This window comes from Dicentrarchus labrax, unplaced genomic scaffold (genome assembly GCF_905237075.1).
Source record: "Dicentrarchus labrax unplaced genomic scaffold, dlabrax2021, whole genome shotgun sequence".
In the NCBI taxonomy this organism is placed as follows: Eukaryota; Metazoa; Chordata; class Actinopteri; family Moronidae; genus Dicentrarchus; species Dicentrarchus labrax.
Genome location: NW_026136720.1, coordinates 10,764,527 through 10,787,886, shown reverse-complemented (window position 1 = coordinate 10,787,886; position 23,360 = coordinate 10,764,527). Strand labels below are relative to the sequence as shown.

At 42.2% G+C, this 23,360-nt stretch overlaps 1 protein-coding gene across 15 annotated transcripts in view; it reads right to left on the bottom strand.

Annotated features, from left to right (window-relative positions):
- Positions 1-1,242: 1,242 nt before the first annotated feature.
- The window catches only part of shank3a (SH3 and multiple ankyrin repeat domains 3a), a 195,524-nt gene continuing 173,406 nt past the window's right edge, over positions 1,243-23,360 (bottom strand). For 7 of the 15 annotated variants that reach the window (XM_051381372.1, XM_051381375.1, XM_051381376.1 and 4 more), the window contains 10 exons: positions 23,238-23,320; positions 21,756-21,880; positions 21,219-21,354; positions 17,168-17,248; positions 16,966-16,989; positions 16,433-16,560; positions 16,097-16,202; positions 14,855-15,381; positions 12,631-14,732; positions 1,243-6,215 (listed from right to left, as the gene is read on the bottom strand). In XM_051381372.1, coding sequence (XP_051237332.1) covers positions 5,645-6,215; positions 12,631-14,732; positions 14,855-15,381; positions 16,097-16,202; positions 16,433-16,560; positions 16,966-16,989; positions 17,168-17,248; positions 21,219-21,354; positions 21,756-21,880; positions 23,238-23,320 — 3,883 coding nt within the window. In that variant the 3' untranslated portion in view covers positions 1,243-5,644. Of the gene's footprint in view, positions 6,216-7,722; positions 7,758-9,247; positions 9,300-10,776; positions 10,796-11,786; positions 11,852-12,630; positions 14,733-14,854; positions 15,382-16,096; positions 16,203-16,432; positions 16,561-16,965; positions 16,990-17,167; positions 17,249-21,218; positions 21,355-21,755; positions 21,881-23,237; positions 23,321-23,360 lie in introns of those variants that run through there. The other 8 variants (XM_051381374.1, XM_051381377.1, XR_007881178.1 and 5 more) reach the window with 7 other exon arrangements.

Genomic DNA, 23,360 nt, shown 5'->3' with positions numbered 1-23,360 from the left:
TCCTCAAACTGAGTCAGAATCATTTATGGACTTGACTGATCCAAAATTCTTATAATAATGATAATAATCAGTCTGTTTGTAAATGATACATTTTTAAACTTGTGTCTTTAAGTTACAATTTATATAAACATTGGTAACCAAATGTTTTTGGCTTCATTGATTTGGACAAATTTTGGTTTGCCTGTTACAGGGTCATGATTCATTTGATGCATGAAATTTGGTAATTGCTGATTATGATATGATAATGAGTGGGACTTATGACAACAAATCTAAATTTCTCGACATTTCACATTCCAAACATAAAGAAATCTGAATATACCACTCATATGTCACACAAAGCTGAAATGTTTTTAGCACATCTGAAAACTGATAAGCACATGTATCACGTCCAGACATACAAAAAAAACAAAAATGTATCCTTAAACTAACAGGAAGTCGGCCATTGTGAATTTAGTGATTTTCCTTTGTGCCATTTTTCAACAAACTCCTCCAACAGAATTTATTGTGTTGACTTGAAATTGGGTCAGTGCAGTCTATAGATCTTTGCGATGAAAAGTCAAAAAAGCTTGAATTTTTGTTGAACCATGGCATTGAATTCCTATGTTTTACCGTAGGAAGTAGTTCCAACTTGACTGTCCCTGGTTCAAACCTTCCCCAAACTTCACATTTGAAGTCCCAGCCTGAACATATTTACATGCCAATATTCAGTCATAGTGCCACCTACTGGCAACAGGAAGTGACACGTTTTAAACGTTGACGTGCTCATCCCAGAAGGTTGACCAGATCCACCTGGTCTTCAGAGCTTCAAGATCTTGATGATGCTATATTGTGAAGAATGTGAGTTTTCGTTGTCTGTGGCGTTGCATTGATAGGTAAATGTCATCACCATGAAACAGGAAGTTGGTGCAATTTGGGTGTACATTATCCAATCTGCACCAAACTTCATGTTTGATAAGAGTCCCGATCTGAACACATCTACATGCCAATATTCATTTACAGTTATAGCACCACCTACTGGTAACGGGTAGTAAGCCTTATATGGCAATCATCATTTGATTTATGTGGACTCTGGTCTACACATGATTTGCTGGCACATAAAGCAACCGCAGCACATCCCGACTCACGCAGAATGTGAGGGCCCATTCAGTGCTGTTTTGTGTTGCATTAACTCACAATAAATCCCACAGGAACATAAATTTACCACTTAGACACTGAATTAGCAGGAACAAGACTTTGATGCAGTTCATGTTTTAATTATAAATTTATTACATAATATAACAAACATATATCTCTGTGGTGGAGATATCCTAGGCAACATCTCAGATCTTGCCTCAATCTTCCCTGTCACCCTTACTCTGTTTGCATTATGAATACTAGGTAGCTTCTGGTTAACTTTTTATTTCTACTTGGGCTTTCATGTATTAAAATGAAGGGGGGATTTGTAATGTCTCTAATACTATAAAACGTCCAGAAGTCGCTGGGAGATAAGTTGTAGATGATTTACCTGCTCACTGGATGTTGAGAAGGGGAAGTTCACCTGTGAGACAAGGCTGAGGCGTTGCAGTGATACATCCACCATTCTAAACTTCACAGTGCAAACAAGGAGAAAACCAACAATGAAAGAAAAAACCCTTTGATGATAAGATCACTGGTCCCAGTGGGTGACCAGAACCCAGTGGGCTTTTAAAAAGGTTACACTGCTCCCTCTACTCTATGTAGATTGTGCTTTATTGATTAGAAAATAAGACAAAGATAAACCTTCACTGAACTTATTTGACCTAATGATGTGTAAGTGTGTTACACGTTGCTCTGTAGCATCATTTTGCATCTGTTTGTGGTAAACTTACACAACCATCTGGACCAGATATTCACTACAGCATTGTTTCTTCTAACCAGGCCAGCCTGTGTGAGACTATACATGTTCACCTCTCAAGTGAGAACAGTAGGCCAAGCTGGATAATAACCTTCATCACAGTAAAATCAAGCAATTGTGATACTTTGTCTCAAACTTTAAATAGAAATGTTAATGCAAAGCTCACAGGTAGATATACACAGGCTATATAAATATATATATGTGTGTGCGTGTGCGTGTGTGGTGTACACATACACATACACACACATATGTATGTATCAATAGCCTGCATCTTTACAAAATAATAATGACTGCATTTCCATCTGTAGGAAATACAGAAGGGTCTAACAAACATCTGTAGTTCTCAAGATTTCCAGGAGATGGCACCATATTATTGAGTCTAACAGCTCAAGAATGCTGTAACTAAGATAGTCCTAAAGCAAAGACAAATATACAGTTAAAAGTTAAGTTATTTTTTGGCACATTTTTCCTTTGTGTTGTTGTTCCTCACTGGATCACCTCATATAGCATATCCAAAACTCAAAAACTGAAGGTCTGAAAAAGGAAAAAGGAGTGCTGCCAGACAGAGTGGAGCGTAAGAAGCGCAAATAGCATCTGGGAATGGGTTTACAAAACAGTGACACTGCATAAGCTGCACCTACACAGTTACAAGGTGAGATACAGCTGTCTTGCTTTATAAAACGTGACAATGGTCCTTGTGGTAATCTCTCTCGTCTGTCTCTCCCTCTTGGGCAGAACAGTCCACTTTCTGAAGACGCCACTTTGTACCAAACAAGAATGCAGAACAATGATCTGGAATAGAAGATGAATGTATGTGTGCATTTTTCTGTTTGTGTGTATATGTATTTTGTGTGTGCGCGTGTGTGTGAGACACAGCCACTGCCGGGAATCTCTGATGGTAATACAGTAAGGCTATAGTGGACTAACTCCAAAGATGTAAACCCTAACAATCAACCATACACTCGCTCACTGTCACGTGTATTCTCTTGGTCTCTCTCTCTCTCTCTCTCAAACAAATACACACAAACAATGCAAACAAACATTTGCACACATACACACACAGTCACACACACACGGTGAAAAGGAACGACCACACAGACAGATTCAGGGAATCCAGATGCACACATGCGCTTGGACGTTGGGTGGCTTTTATGTTAGCACCTTGTCACCTTGTTTTGTGCAAATCATCCCCTAGTTCATAGTTCAGAGTTCAAAAGTTCAAGAGTTCATAGAAAGAATAAAATCTGCTCACCTTTTTCACAGGTGGTTAACTATGCATATATGCCAAACATTCATATATAGATCTATATACTTTTTGTTTTTCCAAAAATTTATATGAAATCTATCATATATACATTGCTTGTGATTTTAAAAAAAAGCAAATATTCGTAGTTTGTTCATTTTTTACAAGTGTAAGTACGATTAGAATGGACAGGATATTTGTTGTTTTTTTCTGTCTTTTTTTCTGTCACTCTAAAATTCAAATGAGTGAACGATTTCAATGTTCCACACGCTACAAAATCTACCCACAGTGTCCGAGGGTAACAAATCAGCAACAAAAAACAAAACAAAAACAGAATAGAAAACAATAAACACAAAAAAGTCCAAATGAGTCTGAGAACATACTGTAACACTGGAGTCAGAAATAAAATAATCAGTGAGGTCACAGTGAGGCAGTGAGTGCTATTCCTACAACCCAGACACAATGTTATATTCACCACCCGCTTTTACAAACTGTTAGCAAAAAAGAAAATAGAGGAAAAAAAAGAAGAAGCACACCACTTCTCGCCAAGTGAAAGTGCCTTGGCGTACTGACGGGATTCTGCTGATGTACGGAGGTTTTTAGTGGTAATAGAGATTACCTGGACTTCTGTTAGAGAAAAGCTATGGATAAAATGCTTTTTGTTGCGTGAATAAAACTCACTGTTTCTCACTGCCAGCAGAAGCTACTCATGAGTACAATTGTAGATTTTGTATTGTTAAAGAAAAATTCAGTTGTTTTGTTTTACAACCTGGGTCTTATTCTAAGAGTTCTGGCTGCCTCCGTTTATGATAATACTTTACTCACTAAGTAAACAGTAAAGATACAGGGAAGCAGCGATGTTGCAAGACACGGCCAAGTTGTAAAATACTGAATTTTCTTTAAGACCTTACAGAGGCTTTCCCATCCCCACAACCTGATGAACTACGCACACATTACCCACAGTGGCATTTCAGAAGGGCAGATACTTTATGTCTAGCTCATTTAAGCCCTTGTATGACAAGTCTTTGTTGATTATACTCCAGGTAAATCAGGGGGTCACAGGGATGGAAATTTTACTAGCCCTCTAGCATTTTTCAGACTGTGGTGGTGTTAAATTATCCTCAATGGTAAGAATTTAAATAAATAGTATTGAAACAAGAGCCAACTACCTCTCCATGCTAGTGTGTGCCCCAAACTTCCATCCCTGAGTGATTAACAGGCAAAAGATGAGGTGAAAGAGCACCTTTTACCAATTAGCTGTCTCCTTAAGTGGTCTTTACTGTAGGTTGTGGATAAAGTCAGAACCACTTCAGTGAGATCTGTAGCTGAAGCAGTAGGGATGGGTGTCAACTGGGGTCTCAGCCTCACATTATGGGATGCCCTTTAGTATGAAGGAAGACCGTAAGAAAATAAAAACAAACAACAAACTCTCTGTCCAACACAATGCAACTTGTCATGCTACGGTTCAAGAAAGGGTGACCATAAGGAAAGTTGTATAGCTATGACAAAAATTTAATTTCCATATCTATATACTTTTTTTTATTTCAAATATATATATGTATATATGTATATAATTGGTAGAAATGAGTAAACTATTGGTGGAATAAATTTAAAGATTTCTCTCTGCCTTCTATACTAAAAACCAAAAACAGGCGCAGATTAATTTATTATATTTCCTCTTTGCAACATTGTCTTTTCTTCTGAAAGCTATATTTAGATACATATATATCATTATATAATACCTATATATATAATATTCCCTTTGGAAAACCAAAAAATTGATTATGAAAAAAGCCACGAGTGTTGGTTAAACATTCTCCAAATATAATAGATAGCACAGTCTGGGTACCAAGGCAGAGGGGGTTTCTCCTGTGGTTTACTTTGTGGAGCTCCACCTCTGGGATCTGAAGTCTTCGGTTTAAAAACAACAGCAGGTTTAGAGAAGACACACCTTTTCAGAGCTGTGTCAGTACTATGTCCATAGTCCTGTGTTCATCATTGTTGATCTCTGTATAAATATTTTGAAAGGCAACTGAGCTTTCTGTTTGAAAAGGAAAATTCTTCCTCCTCCTCCTCCTTTACTCAAACTGCAAAAGGCTTTCAGAGGCCTAATAGATGGAGGGATAGAGGTAGAGAGGAGAGGAGGGAATAGTGAGAAAGTGTGGGTGTTACTAAGGGAACAACTGAAGCTTTCACAAATCAAATGTTTTAATTGGAGCTCATGCGATTCTCCTCGGCAAAGAAAGACCAGAGCCCATTTTGAGGTCTGCTCCAATTGGCTGCAGGCAAGGAGGTGGGCAGACACTAAGGGCCAAGTAGAGGGGGACAAATGTATTGAATCCTCCTCTTCAGTGCAGTGCCAAGTGCAGGGTATTAATGCAGAACGGGAACGTAACGTGACGCAGGTAAACATTTATGATGCGGAACAGCTGGAGTAAAAGAGGAGCAGTTCTTATGTTTTCTCTTCCATCAACTCTAATATCTTGCCCATCTTTCTATCCAAGTGTTGCTGTGTCTAAGGGCAGGGGTCAGCTCTCTAGCAGCAGTTTTAGTGCTCGTTCAATGTTCATGCGGTGTCCAACTCGTGTCACTCCAAGCTCTGCAAAGTCATCCTTGGTTAGAGCTGGGAGGTGAGACCCTTCGATCTCATGTTCCTGAAACCCTGCTCTGTGCTCCCCCAAGTTGATGCTCTCCAGCCAGTCTCCAACGTCATACTTATTCCAGAGGTGGAGGGGCTTCTGGTGGAAGGGCCGGAGGGCTAAAAGTGGTGACCCCAGCCCAGGAGAATGCGAAGGTGACGGGGACGGGGAGCGAGAGCGGGAACGGGCGCTGGAGCTCCTCATCACAAAGCGGACCTCTTTAGGCTCCTGGGGTAGGCTGAGGCTAGAAGATTTGAGGATGGTTTGGGGCGGTGTAGTCGGTGAGGTCGGTAGGCCGAAGCTTGAGAATCGTCCGAGAGGGTCGCCCCGATCAGGTGAGCCTGAACCTGGGCTTGGGGTGCGTCGGCTGACGGGGTAACGACTGCCAGGGCGGATGGTGTATGTGGTGCCATAACTTCTCTGAGAAATGGTGTGGAGCTCGCCTAGGCTGCTGAAAAGTCTGGTGGAGACAGAGAGAGAGTTTCAGGAATGTTAACAGAAAGTTAAAGTGAACAGGGTGAAAATACAGAAGAAGAAAGGGAGACAAAGCTTTGGGTTATACAGTATTTATAAAGCTGCATTAAGTTCTTGTAAAGTTAGTTTGCCTAGAGGTTAATGAATGTTAGACAGACCAAGCTAGTCTCACGTCACATAATCATCAAAACAGGAAGCTGCACTCACTGGATGCGGGTTTCTGTGATTATTTACGGGTTTGTATACAACTTGTGTTACTCATCATGAGACATCATGTGGGAATTGTATCAATATGTCAACTACATCAACTATACAAGGCAATACATGGCAGTATTTATACTGATAGCACTATTTTTACTGATACTCATCTGACTCTCAGTCCACCGGTTCATTACTTAAAGTCTTTTTCCTCTAATGAATTTAATCAAAAGTTACTTCCTATTAAGGCTTGCTGTACACTTCCCTGAAGGGAGTACTGTGACCCACAAACAGCAAAAGGTTAATTATGACATTAGAATTACAGTGTCAAACAGATTCAGTGTTTTACATTGAAACTGCAGATAGCACTAACCTGAAAGCACTGAATTACAAATACAGTACAAACATGCACACACACACATACACACACACACACACACACACACACACACCCCCACACACACACATTTACCTACATTTAGACACAGTAGGCAGATCTACAGAGTGAGTGGATTTCATATTTGGTTTTCAGCTTTTCTTTGCACATTAATTGTAAATCTGAGTTTATTTCAATGACAAATAATTATAGCGTATAAAAAAATACAAAATAAAGTGCTGTTAAAGGCCATGTGGGGATACACAAAGTAGCACATTTTTAATCAAATGAGTACTTATTTACCTCTGAAGTGCAGCTAACACTTAATTTAACGCAGTAAGTCTATTATTAAGGGAATCTCAGTGGCCAACCAACCCAATCTTACCATCTGCAGAATGAAACATGAATTGTACTAACACAAACTGCCAATAATTCTTAAGATGTTGGAATCTGATACTGCAACAACAGTAACTCCAGTTTATTCCACAGGTACAATAAATGCTGGTCTATCTACCTTTTTACATCTGACCTTCTTTTTAAAAAACAAATAAAATGTTATTAGTATACTGCTGATCTAATGGAGGAAACAATGGTCAGAAAGGAGAGGAGGGATGGATTAAAGATTAAGGCTAACATAAGATTTTTGTGTAGCTTTGTGCAAGCAGGGAGAAGCAGAAAGAGGCCTAAATGTGGTAAGAATTGGTGCAATGATGTCTGTTATATTCATGCATGTAAACAAGTGTCTTTGGTGTGGCACATGTTTTCCCTCTACTGGATGTGTTTGGAAACTTCTGATATGGGTGAGATCAGGACTGTAGAGTGTAATGGAAACAAAAGGTAGCTAGGTAGCACACAGGCTGAAAAAATGATCAGACTATAAGGAGCCGACGGATATGAGATGAGCTCCATGCGCACTTACACAGTCGTCCTGCCCTCCTGGGCGCACAGTCAGTTCTAGACCAATCAGATCAGAGCAGCAGGGCGGAGCATGCAAGGTGAGCAGAGAGAGAGCAATGGGAGAGAATGTTAGCATCACTCCATGAGACGCAGCCTGCCAACCAGACTTAAAGTCTGCTTCAGCTGACTCTGCTGTCTTTGACATGCTTTATATATGTGTGCGGGTGTGTATATGTGGCTGTATGAGTATGGCTGTGAGTGCATGGACATGTATGTGTGTGTGTGTGTGTGTGTGTGTGTGTGTGTGTGTGTGTGTGTGTGTGTGTGTGTGTGTGTTTGTGTGTGTGTATGAGTGTGTGATGGTGTTGTTGATGTATGCAAGTATGACAAAGACAGCAGAGTAGGCTTCAGCACTCGAAGGTCTGACCAGTGGGCTACATGAGAGAGAAATGAGCACACTATTCACATATCAAACACTGCACAAACAAAGAAAAACAAACAAATAAATGAACAAATAAAAGGTGGGCACATGTCCCTTGACTTGTGGTTGCTTTGGAACTTCTGAAATAAGTGGTTTAAAATAACTATAATTCTAGGTATTGTGCTTGTATATTAAAGGGTTAGTTGATATTGTGGAGGTATGAGGTACTTATCTTTAGTCAGTGTCTTACCCACTGTAGACAGCTCTCAGTACGCCCCCAGTTTGGAGAAGCAGACACGACGACCAGCACAGAAGCTAAGCAGTGTACTGCTGTAGACGGGGGCTGCAGAAAAAAGTATTTTAGCCACATAAAAAAAGGCCACCTTAAAAAAATCTATATCAGTTTCAATGTACAATATATTTAAAATATTTTCACCGCTTAACTTTGCCATCAGATATCCCTTTCCGACAAAGTGAAGCTGTTATATCGCACTCTTCAAAGCCACCATACTCCTTTTAAATAGTAATTTTACCTCACAGAACACAGGAGTTGCTGCTCTGCTGCATACTCAGTCTGCAGAAACTAATGTTAGTTTGGATCCAAATTAACCCTTTAAAACACAGAAATCAAACAATAAAACAAACTAACCAATTGAGGCAGTGCTATAACAGCAACTCCCATGTTCTGTGAGGTAAAATGTCTGTTTTTGTGAATGGCTTTGAGCATAGAGGGATATAATTGCTTCAGTTTCTCATTGTAAAAGGCTGTCTGACAGCGAGGTAAAGCAGAGAAAATATTCTGAAAATAGCATAGACTAACTGATATTGATTTCTTTAGGTGGATCTTCTGTTAGGTGGCTAAAATACGTTTCGTTGCCTCAGCCACAACAGTACATTGCTTAGCTTTGGTGCTGGTACTTCTGTCTCCTTCTTCAAACTGGGGATGTGCCAATCTCTGTTTTCTGTAGGTAATGCAATGAATTTACTTCAATAACATCCAAACTGACCCTTTAATTTTCATTTGCATGTGTATAAAAGAGATGAGTATATGTATGTTTTCTAATCAAAAAATACAAATAGCTGAATTTTCTGTTCTTTTTTTTTTAGCATGGTTTAAGAAACCTACAGTGTCCAATAAGCAAGACAGTCAGGGACCATGGCCATCCTCAACACAATCACTGAAAAACAAAACAAAGTTATGCAAATTACATAAACAGAGAAGAACAGAAAACCAAAGAGCACAACTGAAATAAATGAGGACCACAGGTTTCTAAACCACCCAAAGCTATGATACACAGCATGTGAGACAAAGTGGATACAAGAGAGACAAAATATGGCAGCATATGTGTTTTTTGAAGGAGTTTAAATGGGGCACACAATGGCAAGTGGGTAAGTGATGGGGTAACATTACATTAAGGGTGCTGGGATGTCTGTGCTACATGTGAAATGCGCCAGTAGGTGAGGAGAAACAAATGCAGAGGCAAGGAAAGAGAGAGAGCAAGAGAGAGAGAGAGAGAGAGAGAGAGAGAGAGAGAGAAAATAATGGTGTGCATGATCATCTTTGTCACAGCCGAGAGCAATCACTGTCAGGATGGATATGGTGGGGATGACCTTGATTGCGTAGCCTCAGGAAAGGATGAGCCCAATCAGAAGTGAGTGTTACACGATATGTTGTATTTAATATCATGGTCACCTTGTCCACCCAGGGATCATGATGTTGTTGAGGATACAGAATAATGATTGATGGCTGAATTTGGCTCAATGTCACATAGTGACTTCATATTTCGCTTGTGGTCACCCAGGCAAGGTATTGTCTTAAGCAATCGGAATGAATGAGCTTTTCGAACTATTTTGGTAGCAGACTACTATTAGGAATAATACAACAATACTGGTAAAAGGATGGGACTGCAAAACATGCTTATGAGGCTTTCACAATGCAGAAAAGTTTATGCTTACACAATTCCAGCATCCAAGATGTCCAGAAGCAACAACAAGTAGCGGCAGACTTCTGTTGACACCAAACTACACTGTCACTCTCATGCAGAGGACAACAGTTATGGTTACAAAATGTTGCCAAGCGCCAACATTGGTCAGCATGGAAGGCCAATAACTAGTAGCCCTACACTGATGAGTTCTAGAAATACTTTCCATTGTTTTTCTGAGATAGCCATGTCACCAATTTAGTTGACAGCTGGATGGAGACTGCACTATGGTTTCAGTTGTGTGGAGTTGAGTCTATATAAATCATCTTCTCAGTCTTAGATTGTCTCTTCATATCTTTCAGCTCCTCTTAATCAGCAGTACAATGAAAATGAAAGATCATTTTTCCACCCTCCTTATTCACATAAACCGAAATGAGGATGAGAGAAGAAGAAAGGAGAGGAGCAAGGCTATAAAAATTAACTGCTTATGAAGAATGCCTTTAACCTTCTGGGCTCTGTGAAAGTGTTATTCTATATCTCTACTGATAAATTACTGTATATGAACAAGTCTCCAGAAGAGTAGTTTAAAATGTATATCAATTAGTGTCAATTTCATGGATTAAGACAACCAAAAAAAAGACAGCATTTGTTCTTCAGACATCAGATAGTAACTTACGACCTACCACGTCATAAAAACACAACCAGGCTAAGGCAGGTTCTTGTTCAGCTGAAGAAAAATTCTAAGCCAAATCCTGAATAGATAAAAAGGGAAGACAAGACGCCACCATTTATTTGACAGTTACTCCATGTGGCACCTCAGAACTATTAACAAGGTCAAGACCTTGTCTGGTAGTCTTGTCATTAACATGGCTATTAATGCCAAGATCATGAGGGGGATGGTTTCACATGACACACCATTATAGTTCAGTCATGTTCAAATACTTCTGAAAATACATCCTTAAATCTTTGAGGTTATCACTGATATTCACTGGAGGGTGGGAGGCAGTGATAAGAAACTACAGTTTCTGGTCTTATCAAATTTATATCAGTGATGGCTGCAAAGAGTTGTTGATATAAGGATGTATTATGTGTTATTTGAACAAGGACTTTGGGAAAAGCTCAAGGAAAAGCTGGAAGGATAACTACTGTCAGGGTCATAGGTTTGAACCGAACAGTGAGAGTGTATGTGAGATGAGGAGAGGCTTCAACAAGTGCACGCCTCCAAGCCCTGTTACCTTGTTTGCACCAACAGATAATCTACTAGACACACTCACACACACACACACACACACACACACACACACACACACACACACACACACACACACCTACACACACAGAGAAACAGCGTAACTAACTTATTGACTACTGCTGTCAACTGTATGTACTTAACAACACATATGACTTAACAGGAGACCAAGAACTACAGCTGTAACTATGGAAACAAAGAGTAGTTTAGATCCAAGACCCGAGCCATCAATTGTAGTACTACTGTATATCTCTTTTTTTTTTCCCTGAAAACACAGTACTATAGGCAAATATTTTCTATTTTCTTCTTTTTAATTTTAGTTTTATTCTGAAAGATTCTGTTAGTCAAGAAATCAGGTGATGCAAACAAGGTAACAAATCATATTTAAAAGGAAATACATGAAATAAAACGTATAAAAGGGTTGTTTTGTTTAAATGGGATTAGTTGATAGGGTTGTTAGGCAAAAATATATATTAAAAAAAGCTCAAGTTTACCCTAGGGGCTATAACCTTAAGGTTTACTCTCTTCGGTGTCCACACATCTGCAGAAATATAAAGGTCTTCATTGTAGATTCAAGTATGGTGGGGGAAAAAAAGAAACCCACAGATAATAGACAGAAAACAGCACTGTGCTTCAGATGCTTCAGATAACCCTGGTGTCGCTGTGTGAGAAGCAAGCCTGTCTTTGTCTCTTTTCTATACTGCTGTTGTAACATACTGTATGAGCAATAGAAAGTAACAGCACATATTAACAATGTTGTCACACTAACATTCTCAAGGAAGCTAACTCTGATCTCATTATCACTTACCATCACAGTGGACAGGCTTAAATATGAATTCATCAGCATATTTTAAAATGTGATAAAAACCACATCATGCACGCACATAAAACTTGAAGCTGTTGTCTTTGACTCAGTCTCTAGAGGCATCCCTTTTTTCAAAGAAATGCTATCAGATTTCAAACTCTAATATATCAAATATTTTTTCTTTTAAAGAATAAGTGCAAGCCTCTGTGTTTGTAATCTCTCTTCCAGTTGTCTTGCAAGAGCAAAGAGGCATGACACACTATAGACATAAAATAATCTTTTGAATAAAGAGTCATATAAAATGATTATAAACAAGAGACAATAATTAAACTCAGTATGCAATTTTAATCAATTTAAGAGCCTTCTCTCTGAGACTGGGCACTGGAATTGCTTGAGTGTGCTAACTCTGATGTCTCATATGATTAAAAGACATGAATGAGACTTGAAATCATTGCTTTTGTAATGTAACATTTTGTTCCATCAGTCAGTGTTAAATACAGTTTTGGAGTACATTTTACTAGCTTTACTCTTACCTGGCACCTGCCACAGGTGACTTCCTCCCAGGGTCAAGTGATGCTCCCAGTGGTTCCTCCCCCAATGACCTAGTGTCTTTATTTAGCTGCTGTAGTCGGGAACTGAGCTCCCCCATGACAGATGGTTTTGCTCCCTCATCTGCACCCAGCCCCAGTCCCAGCCCACCCAGATTGCCCAAACTCCCAATACCTAGCCCCACCCCCGGCCCACGAGGCTCCACTGGGTCCCCCCACAGCTTGGACCTCCGCTGGAAGAGGTAGCGTGGCTTGGTGGGGGCTAGTCCAGTCACTGAGGCTGAACCACCTGAGGGCAGCCCAACACCTCCAGCTGCAGCAGCAGCCAGGGCAGCAGCCTGTTGCTGTGATAGCAGCTCGCTGTCAGAACTCTGCTTCAACAGAGGGTCCCTGAAGGTGACAGGGCCTTTACTGCCTCCTATCTGGGACTTGAGTCTGGGCTTAGGAGGCACTGGCGGCTTGTCGAGCACAAAAGTCTGCCCGTCGGCATAGGAGGTGTGCGTGGTGTGTGTGTCGGCAGGCTCGCCGCTTTCTGAGGACAATGTGGACATGCTGGAAACTGTGGAGACGGTGCTGGTGGTCTCGAGATGGTGGTCTCGCTCTCTCTCGCTGGAGCTGCGCGTGTCAGCCTCCTCCACGCCTGAGTCAGCCGCAGAGCCAGACTCGCCCACTGGTGGGGGCTCAAGAGGATCAGAGGGCTTCCCTGAGACAGCTGCTGCACTGGGTGGAGGTGGGGGCTGGGGAGGCTGAGCCTGCGTGGGGGTCACAGTTGGGGTTGTTGGGGTTGAGAGAGTGTGGGGTGTTGGTGTTGTAGGGGTGCTGGGAGAGGAGGCAGGTTTAGTTGGGGACACTGGCGTCCCCTGTGTCTGTGCAAGAAGCCCATTAGCAAACTCATCTGGTGGTGGAACAACTCCAATCTTGCGTAGCTCCTCCCTTGTTTCCTCATCACTGGAGGACAACATTGCAGGGGGCAGGGTCACTGTGTATGGATCCACATCCTCCTCTGAGCTTCCCTGAGCCAGACTCTTCTCTTGGGCTGGACTGGCAGGACGCTGAGTTTGAGGCTGGGCCTGGGGCTGGGAGACTGTGGGACTAGGGGATTTAGCCCGTGGACTAGGAGATTTGCTGGGCTCCGTGGTTGTTGGGGCAGGTGCCTGTTCTAGTTCTGAACCCAGCCCAACAGCCTGGCCGTTACTTGTAGCATGGACCATGATTAGCCCTGCTGTCTTCTGCTGTGACGTATCCATAATACTGATCAACATACTTTTTTTATCTTCTAGTCTCTTTTCCTCCTTCCTCTCCTCTACTCTGGCCTCCATCTCCTGCCGGAATGATACAGGCGATGGTGATGTGGCCCACTGTTGTTTGGTGGGCTGATTAACTAAAATTGATGCCAGGGAGGATCCAACTACATGCCCCACTGCCTTGGCGCTTTTAGGCGAGAAAGGAGGAGATGTGGATGCCCCTTCCCCATGTGGAGACTCTTTGGTCTGAGGGTCAATGAAAATTACGCCCTGGCCTATCCGCTCTTGTTTAGTCCTAGGCTCTGGGCTGCTAGTTGGGGACTGGCTCTGGGAGGTCAGTGCCCTCTCCCTTGCGGCCAGCGCAAGAGCCAGTGGAGAGTTGGGGTCCAGGGGCTTTCCTGTGAGCGGATGGATAAAGGTGGTCCCACTAGGTGAGGGGCTCAGTGCCAAGGCAGGGGGAGGCAGCTGTCCCAGTTCTCGGGTGAGCATCCGTTCATCGATGGAGTGAGACTGAGTTAGAGAGGGGGCGTCAGAGCTCGTGGTAGACGCCCCCTCCATGGTCCCAACAGACAGGAAGACAGTGGATTTCCTCCGTTCTTCTAGGCGACGCTCACGATCTTTCACTGCTCCAGCAATTGCAGCAGCAAAGGGGCCCTTACCCTGAAGCATCATCTCTCCCTGGACACGCATACGCTCTCGCTCAGCCATCAGCTGCTGCTGGTAGTAGTCTGCACGGCTGGTGTGTGTGTGCCCATGGGTGTGTGGGTGTCGTCCTGAGGGTGAGCTCTCTCGGGAGTGGGCAGCAGCTAAGGCTAAACTAGCTTTTTCTTGTGCATCTTCCACCTGCAGTAAGACAGAAAAAAAATCAACCAAACATGTCAAAGTCTGTCGAAGAGGGTCTTTTGCGCTAAAGTAAAAAAAAAAAAGAAAAGAAATCAGAGTACCATCCCTAACATGCAACCTACCTGTAGCTGTTTGACCAGGGGACTTTTCTTCCTCTGGGGTTTGGTGGGTGTGTATAGTCCAATGCTAAATTGACCCACATTAGCATAAGGGTTATCAATAACCCGACCCTTCCTTTTGATTCGCTCAGGTGGAGTAGCAGCAGAAGGACGGGGAATTTCTGTAGGCTCTACAGGTAGATGAGAGGAGTCCTGGAGGATGATCATGGAGCGAGCTTTCTTCTGTCTCTCGATGTGTGTGGCCTGTCGCTGCGCTGCCTCGTAAGGCAGATCCAAGGAGGAGGGCTTGAAGCTGGAGCGTCCCCCAGGCTCATGGCCCTGACTCTGGGTCCTAGATGGGGGAGGAGGGGGGCAGAAGGCTGGGGGAGGACCAGTGTCTAGGTAGTAGGGAGGAGGAGGAGGTGCCATTTGTGGAGGTGGAGGGATTGGATGAGGCTGTGAGTGGTCTCTGAGGCTGTCTGTCATAGAGGAACTGCGGGGAAATCTGTGCTCTCCTGCTAGGGCAGACAGCCGGTCCTCTTCAGTGGCACCTGATGAGGGAGGGGACAGCATAGATCCTCTGGTGACGGGGAGTAAGCTCATTAAAAAGGACCATTTTATACTAGCCTAGCAGGTCCTCCGCTGCTTCTGAAAAGTACACTGTAATGCATCCATCTGTAAATCTGTTAACTCACACAGTTAATAATGAATCAGGTGTCTCAAACCCAGCCATACAATATTTTAATAAAACATGTAACTAACTATTTTTGACTTATTTAACAATTAATTCAACATTCGTTTGATGAGCGAACTGGAAAACAGGAAAAATGTTAAATAATACAGACAGTATTAATAATGTATGTGTATATCTACTTTTGAAATAGATTCTGTACTTGAACATCTGCTCTGCATATCTGTTTCTGTGAATATCCAATAAGCACATTTGCACATTCTGAACTTGTAATACAATGTAAGTACTGTATGTTTTTGTAACCATGTACCTGTTAACATTTGTCAAATCTGTCAGGAACTTCACATTAATTTGATGAGGATGCAGCTTCATCCTCACTATTTTCTATTTGCTGTAGGCTACTGCTGTCTAGATGCTATTTTTTGTGGGTGTAGTAATGCAATTTATAAAAAAAGAATGAAGCTTCCTTATTTTATATTCTCTACATGTCAATATATTACCTATAAGCATGCTGTACATAAGATACACTATCATTCACCTGATTTGAATATGTACAGGATGGGTGATTGTTTTACCAAAAGACTTGGTCCTGGACATCCCCTTTGGTAGTGGTATGTGACCTCTCTCAATGCCTGGGTGAAGACCTCCATGTAGAGTCATCCCTTGTCTCTCAAACAGTGACTGCAGCACATCAAACAGAAAGAAGTTTTAATGCCTTCAAAGCTCCAGTAAAAACTCCTAAAAATGATGATGCAGTGTAGTGTAGTGCATGCGTATTTGCGTACATGTGTGTAGTGTTGCGTAGTGCTGTGTAGCCCAGGTGAGTATGATATTTGTCAGACTGAGTGTGAATGTATACCATCATGGTAGCATATGTTGTCTGCCAGTGTGCTGTGTGTAGGTGCACTCACACTGATCTCTGCTGGTGTTATTCTCCTGCTGGTGGGCCGTTGTTTGACAGTGGCTGCTCTGTAATCTGCCTCCGGGGGCTGAGAACGCAGTATAGACTCCTGGGATGCCAACATCTCATCTAGCCTCTCTGTTGAGAAGGAAATGAGCCAGAACTAAATACTGAGACATAAGACCAGGGAAACGTTGTGTCATCATTTATGACAGAGCTAACACAATAGAGAATACAAGCTGTGGTTAAAAAGGCATCTCCAACATGTAGCTATCCTGTACAATGTGAGGTCATGCTCTATGGTAGTGTATAAAATCACTGCACTATCTCAATACAAGTTCACTGTGTTTCCTTGATGACCGCTAGGGAGTGAGCACTAAGAGTCGAAAGAGACAGAGAGAGACAAAAAAAGAGAAAAGGCAGAGAGAGTCCACAAATTCTTCTTCTCTCCTGATCTAAATCAACACTGCTTAAATTTACACAGCAGTGATAAATCATCTTAATGGCATTCAGAGAGGTGTCAATTTCTTGCCTCAGACTCACCTCCTCTTCTCCTCCGAGCAGAAGCTTGGTGGAAAAAAGATTGCGTCAGCAGAGGAGGGAAAATGACAAGAACAAGCCAACAGAAGTGACTATTCTAAAAGTTAGGAGACACACCAAGTTTTAATGACAAAGGGAAAGCAGAAATGTGACAGAAAGAGAAGAAGAGAGTATGGAGTTTGCATGTCAGCTCTCTGGCACTCACCCAGTTCTTCCAGCTCAGCGGTCATGGACTTGGAGCGCAGTGTCAGGGTGGTGCTGGGAGCTCTCTTTGGTGGCGGGGGAGCTGTGGAGAAAAGGCATGGTGTTGAGGATGAAGTTGAGGGGGAGGAAAATCCTTTGGCTTTGCGGCTCAGTGCTCTCCTGGCGTCCCCCAGACGGCCAGTCCATCCCGTCTTCACTGCTTTGATCTGGTCAAATTCAGTCGAACCAGACGCCTCATGCTTAGTCAGGACCTTGTTCAGGCTACGGTTCGAGCTCAACTTCTTCATGTTTTGTTCTTTGTTGGTCCAATGGCTAGTAAATTTGTCAGACTTTCTTTCAGTTTTTTAGTCTTTGTGCTGCAAGAATTCCTCTCTGTTGAGGAGCCCAGAGGCAGTAAATGTGCAGCTCAGTCCTCTTGGTAACATCCCTACCTCTCTGAATCTTCTCATTACACACAGAACAACCGATTTTTTCTACCACAATAGGCAGAATGAGTAAAGTGAGTGTGGCAAGGAGAGGGAGAAAGTCGTCCATCTTACTTTTAATATGCTGTCTGTCTGGAATTTAGCAGGTGTGCATCAGACAGAATTGCACAGACACACCGCCTTACACACACATGCATATCCTGCCACATGCGGGACCACATGCAAATACACAGACAAAACTCCACGAGGGAGGACATAATGACATGTGGGCTGACAGACGAAGAGATGACAGTAAATTCAACAGCTAATGAAAATTATGCGCTGCAGACTTTATACCCCAAAGCCCATGGGAGCCTCCCAATCCTACTATACACACAAGACAACTGGGCTGTTATCGTCCCACTCAGAGCAGGGAAACACATCTACCAAATGTATGTTCCAAATGCCAACTACAGAGTTACAAAAAAAGGGCTTTAAATCAGGTTACACTTAACATTGTAATTAACCACATTAAAAAAAAATTGTGATCATGTAAGTTAAGTCCGCAGTAACAACGTAATGCCATGCAGTCAGAGAGATCATAAAACCACAGCAGTCCCTACATGCTAAAACAAAGTTTCCGAACAGTACCCGCACAACGCAACTAGATCAGCTCACTCTATCTGAAATCGACCAGCTAACATTGCATTAACTCACTGCACCACTGTAGAGAGAAAGAGCTCTAAATCCCACAGATGTCCTAGTGCCTTACTAAAGCCTAACCATCCTGCTGTCGTCAGCGGCTGCAGATCTAGTGTACATACGCCATCCTGGGTACAGTCCATATCAAACATCTTCATTTCCTCACCAGTCTGCACATTCTGGTACAGTAGCGGGGAGCAGAGGAGATGGAGGAGGATGGAGAAAGAGAGAGGAACAGAGACAGAGTCAGAGGGAGAGAGAGATGCTTTTGCTGTAATGTAATGCTTAATTCAAACATGCAGTGTAGTCACCATGGCAACGGTGGCAGTAGTGAGGCCTCGCATGGTGCAGAGAATGTGTGTGTTTGCTTGGAAGTCTCTCTGTGTGTGAGTGTGTGTGTGTGTGTGTGTGTGTGTGTGTGTGTGTGAGCGTGTGTCTGTGCATTTGTGCAAAGGTGCGGCACAACATGCAGAGTAAGTCCCACCGGAGGAGCAGTGCGGCAGAAGAAGGAGTTCCTCACAGCTCGGGATGGGGAAAAAAAGATGTTTAGGAAAGGTTTGAAACAGAAGTGAGCAATCACGTTCTCCCTCATCTCGGAAACACAAAACACACTCCATCTTGTCTACAGCTGTGTGCACTGTGTATCTCAGTGTCTGTGATTCGCACTAAACGAATCTCACCAACTACTGCCATTTCTACCGCACTCCATCGACCACCTACCAAATATCTGACGTCTCAGCAGCTTAGACACACGCAGAGATAAGTGTAAAATGTATTATGCAAATGGAATTGTTCGACATTTTGGGAATTGCGCTTATTTGCTTTCTTGCTGAGAGTTAGATGAGAAGATAAATACCACAGTCGTATATCTGTCAGTTAGATATGTGGCTACAGCCAGCCGCCAGTTAGCTAAGTGTAGCATAAAGACTGGCAGTAACAGTTAGCCAGGCTATTTCAAAAGGGAACAAAATCCACCTAGCAGCACCTCTAAAACTCATCAACTAACACATTTTTATTTGTTTAATAAATACCAAAACCAAAGGTGTAAAAAATGATTATTCTCCCTTAAACAGAGGCTTATATGGCGGACTGTTTCTTGGTCGAAACCAGTAATCGAGAGTGGACCTGGAGTCTTTGCTGGTTGCCTGGCAACTGCTCAGATCCAAGAAAGAAAGAATTGTAAACCCTGTACGTAAAATTGCAAATTGTCATTTATAACCACCTGATATTGTATGGACTACTAAACAAACAAGATATAACTTAAGCTTTAGAGGTGTCAGATTTGAGTTTTGACAGAGCCAGGCTAACTTGTTTGCAATATTTATGCTTAACTAAGCTAACTAGCTGCTGAATGTAGCTTAATATTAAATGGACGAAAATGAGAGGTATTGATCTTCTCATTTAATTAGCTCAAAAGCAATGTAAGTGTATTTTGTCAAACTTTTGCTTTAATTAAATGAAATCAAAGTCAATCAGCTGAGGAAGACTATAACATCCACCACTGAACCCAGGATGAACACCCAAAGGCATAAAAAGGTAGCACACACAGATTTGCAGGAAAAAGTTGATGAATCTCAACTGCATCAATTTATTTCGGCCATGTCAGAAAAATGTGCTAACGTTTCGGCTTCATGGCTTTTAATCAGAGCATGGAGGAAAATGGTAGTCAAGCCTTTTATATACAGGAATTAGCAGGGTGGCTTAAAGGGTCACATGATAATTCACTTCCTATTTCTGATCAGTAAACAATGACTAAAAACAAGGGAACAGTTAATCTCATACAATTTCACAAATCTAACCCAGGTTACTAAACGCATTCTATGTTTCCATATTTGTAAACTTGTTTAAAAGGAAATATTTAAAACTGAAGTCATCATTCAGTCCAGCAGGTGTCACTGTGTTGCATGCTGAAATCCCCTCTGGCACTGGTACTTAAGACTTTGGTTTAGCACTACAAACAAAATACTGGGCAGGCGCATCCTCCCTAAGATCTAACTACTGAAGAACATGTGGTCCAAAGCTTCATAAAAAGGTACTGGGCTGTTCAGCTGAGATGTCTTTTTGCATTAGCCAAGGAGACAGGCAAAGGGAAAGATACAGATGGATTAGATATAGCCTAAAGATAAAAAGATAAAAAGATGAAAAGATGAAAAGATGAAAAGATGAAAAGACAACAGGGGTGAGGGGGATAGACAGACAGACAGACAGAAAGAAAGAGAGAGACGAGAAACAAAGAGGGACAGGGATTAAGAGAGACCATAAGGCCCTGAGTAGCCGGATTTAGTTGATACAGAACTGTCTCAATGAAACTGGGTCAAACCCATTTATCACTGTCTCTGTATCTCAATAATCACAAAGGAGGTGCACCAAACACATTACTCTACCACACACACGCATGCGCTTACACACACACACACACACACACACACACACACACACACACACACATACACGCACACACACACTATTGCAGTGTACACGGTCCTGAGGTCATATTACCAGGACTGTGTGGGAGCTGAGTAAGCTGAGTAACGGCGAGCTTTGGTTGACATGGAAACCACATGAATCTACAGCAGAAACATGGTAGAAATCACCTTGATAATGGAAAATGCGCAAAAGTCCTCTGTACATAAAGCCAACCATACATATCTCATTGGCAAATAACTGAGACATCCTATGAGAAATGACATGTGACATGCTAAAATCCTTGAGCACACAATAAACTTAAGCCACCTGTATGCAATTAATGGAACAGGTTTATTTACATTATTGTTCATATTAATGAATAGGTTTCATAGTAGCTGAGCCAGTCCATAAGGGCTTTGTGTTAAATTACATTATAAATATTAGAGTTGTTACATGTAAAATGTAATATGTCACATATTAGATTTTTCATATTTAAAAGATAGGGAACAGAAGAGTTTATCCAATTTATCTGGTCTTTACCTTTCTTGCGAACGACCTCCTCAGACTCAGGTTTGCGTGCGACAGACACCACCTTCATCAGCAGCCTGTTGCCCCCTTGCCGGATCAAGGACACCACTTGCTTATGTCCCACCTTCACCACATTCACCCCATTTACCTTAAGAGAAAACACACATAAAGACAGAATGAGACACGTCGACATAACTGTAACCTTGTTTGGTTTTGGTTTTTACAATGCTGCTGACATTAAAGCACCAAAGTAACTACAATCTGGTCCATCAGGATGGGATACTTCACATGATCAAACCTCAATCATTTTCTGCTAACTATCCTTTATTGAGCAGTATCTCGATTATTAAAAAAACATAAAAGCTTCAACTGCAAGTATTCAGATTTCTAATAACTCTTGCAGGCAAAGGAAGAACTATGCATATCCACAAATGTGCCATATGGCTGTGTAGACTCATGCAGTTGTTAGCCTTCTCTGTTCACCAGTGTGCTCAGTAATGAGATGGATACACATGAAGAAGAAACAAAGGAAGTGCTGTCCTTAATCACCTCAATGAGGAAGTCTCCTGTCCTCAGACCAGCCCTCCAGGCCACTCCCTCCACATCCACAGACTCCAGATATTGAAGGGCAGGGAATGCTGGGGTGGGGGTGAACTCTTCAATGGGCGTCTCAGCTGAGGGGAAACACACAGAGAAAACCCACCCAGAACAGTTGAGTGAAATCTATAGCTTCTTTTGATTAATTTTTTGCTTTTCTATTAGATGAGATCAACAATGAACACAACAAGATCACAAACAGAGAGTGTATTACATGCTGCAAAGAATATTTGGAAAATATTGGCTGGTGGTTTTATTCTGCTCTATTTTTATTTCCTTGGAGGCAATGTTACATTTTTCAAAACTTCCCTTTTAGCTTTACTAAAATTATACCATTAATACATTAACACAGTTTCATTTGATTTGTTGAGTATATTAGGTAGGAATACTAGTAGCGTTTAGTGAATGCACTGCAGTTGCCTGCTGCACCTAAACAATATTATTGATGCATATAGTCGCATACAATCACATGCTCACACTTGTGCAACTTCATGCATATCTCAGCAAAACAGAAACGCACACACACACACATACAGTACACAAGCACAATTTAAGAGAGTGTGCTACAACAAACTTAATTTAATCTTGGAACAAATCCAACTAAACCACTGACACATGAGACTTCTCAGAGGACCACTAAGTGTACTGCAGTGTGTGTGTGTGTGTGTGTGTGTGTGTGTGTGTGTGTGTGTGGGTGGGAGTGTTTAAGGGTACTGGTGAGTAAAAGACAGAGTGAGTAAAAAAGAGCAGGGTGGGCCAAGATCCATGGTAGTGAGTGATGGAGCAGTAAAGCACATTCAGACTCTCTCGGCAAGGTGCCTGAGAGGGGTTGCCATGGTAACCAGCCCGAGCAGGGAGAGCTGGCACGTGCATGAGTAAAATGAATTTGTGGCGATGGAGATGAGTAGAGTGGAGATTTCGGTTAAAAAATGCGGAAGGTATGAAAGCGATGGCGTGAAAACATTTAGAGAGGATAATGGACAGGAAGGATATGAAGGAGGTGGAGGAGAGCTGAGAGGAACAAAAACAAGGACAGACAGAGCAAAGATAAGAGAAAGAGAGGGAGGAGAGAGAGGAGTGTGTCTCTACTAAAGCTGAACGCCATGTGTGGGGAACAGATGGGACAGCTAGCCGACAGCTCAGCCAAGGATGACGCCACCAAAGGGGCTACACAAACAAACATGCGCGCGCACACACACACACACACACACAACACACACTCACACAGGAGCCTGAGTGCATCTGAGTATACAAGCTGAGTGTTGACCAAAGCTGGTTGTGTTGTTGACTCACACAGTAACAATACCGACTGAGCCGTACTCCGTGACTCAGATCAACAAACTGCTTCTCGCATCAAAACTCTTACACGTTGAAAACAAGTGTGTAGTGAATGTGAATGTGTGTGGCAAAGGTGTGTGTGTGTTTGTATCTCACCTTTGGCTCCCCGCAGGACAAAGCCAAACCCCTCATTTTCTTTCTTCTGTAAAACAGCATTTTTCTCCTCTATGATATAGTCACTGTGAAGGAGAGAGCAAAGGGAGAGTAGGTATGAATCCA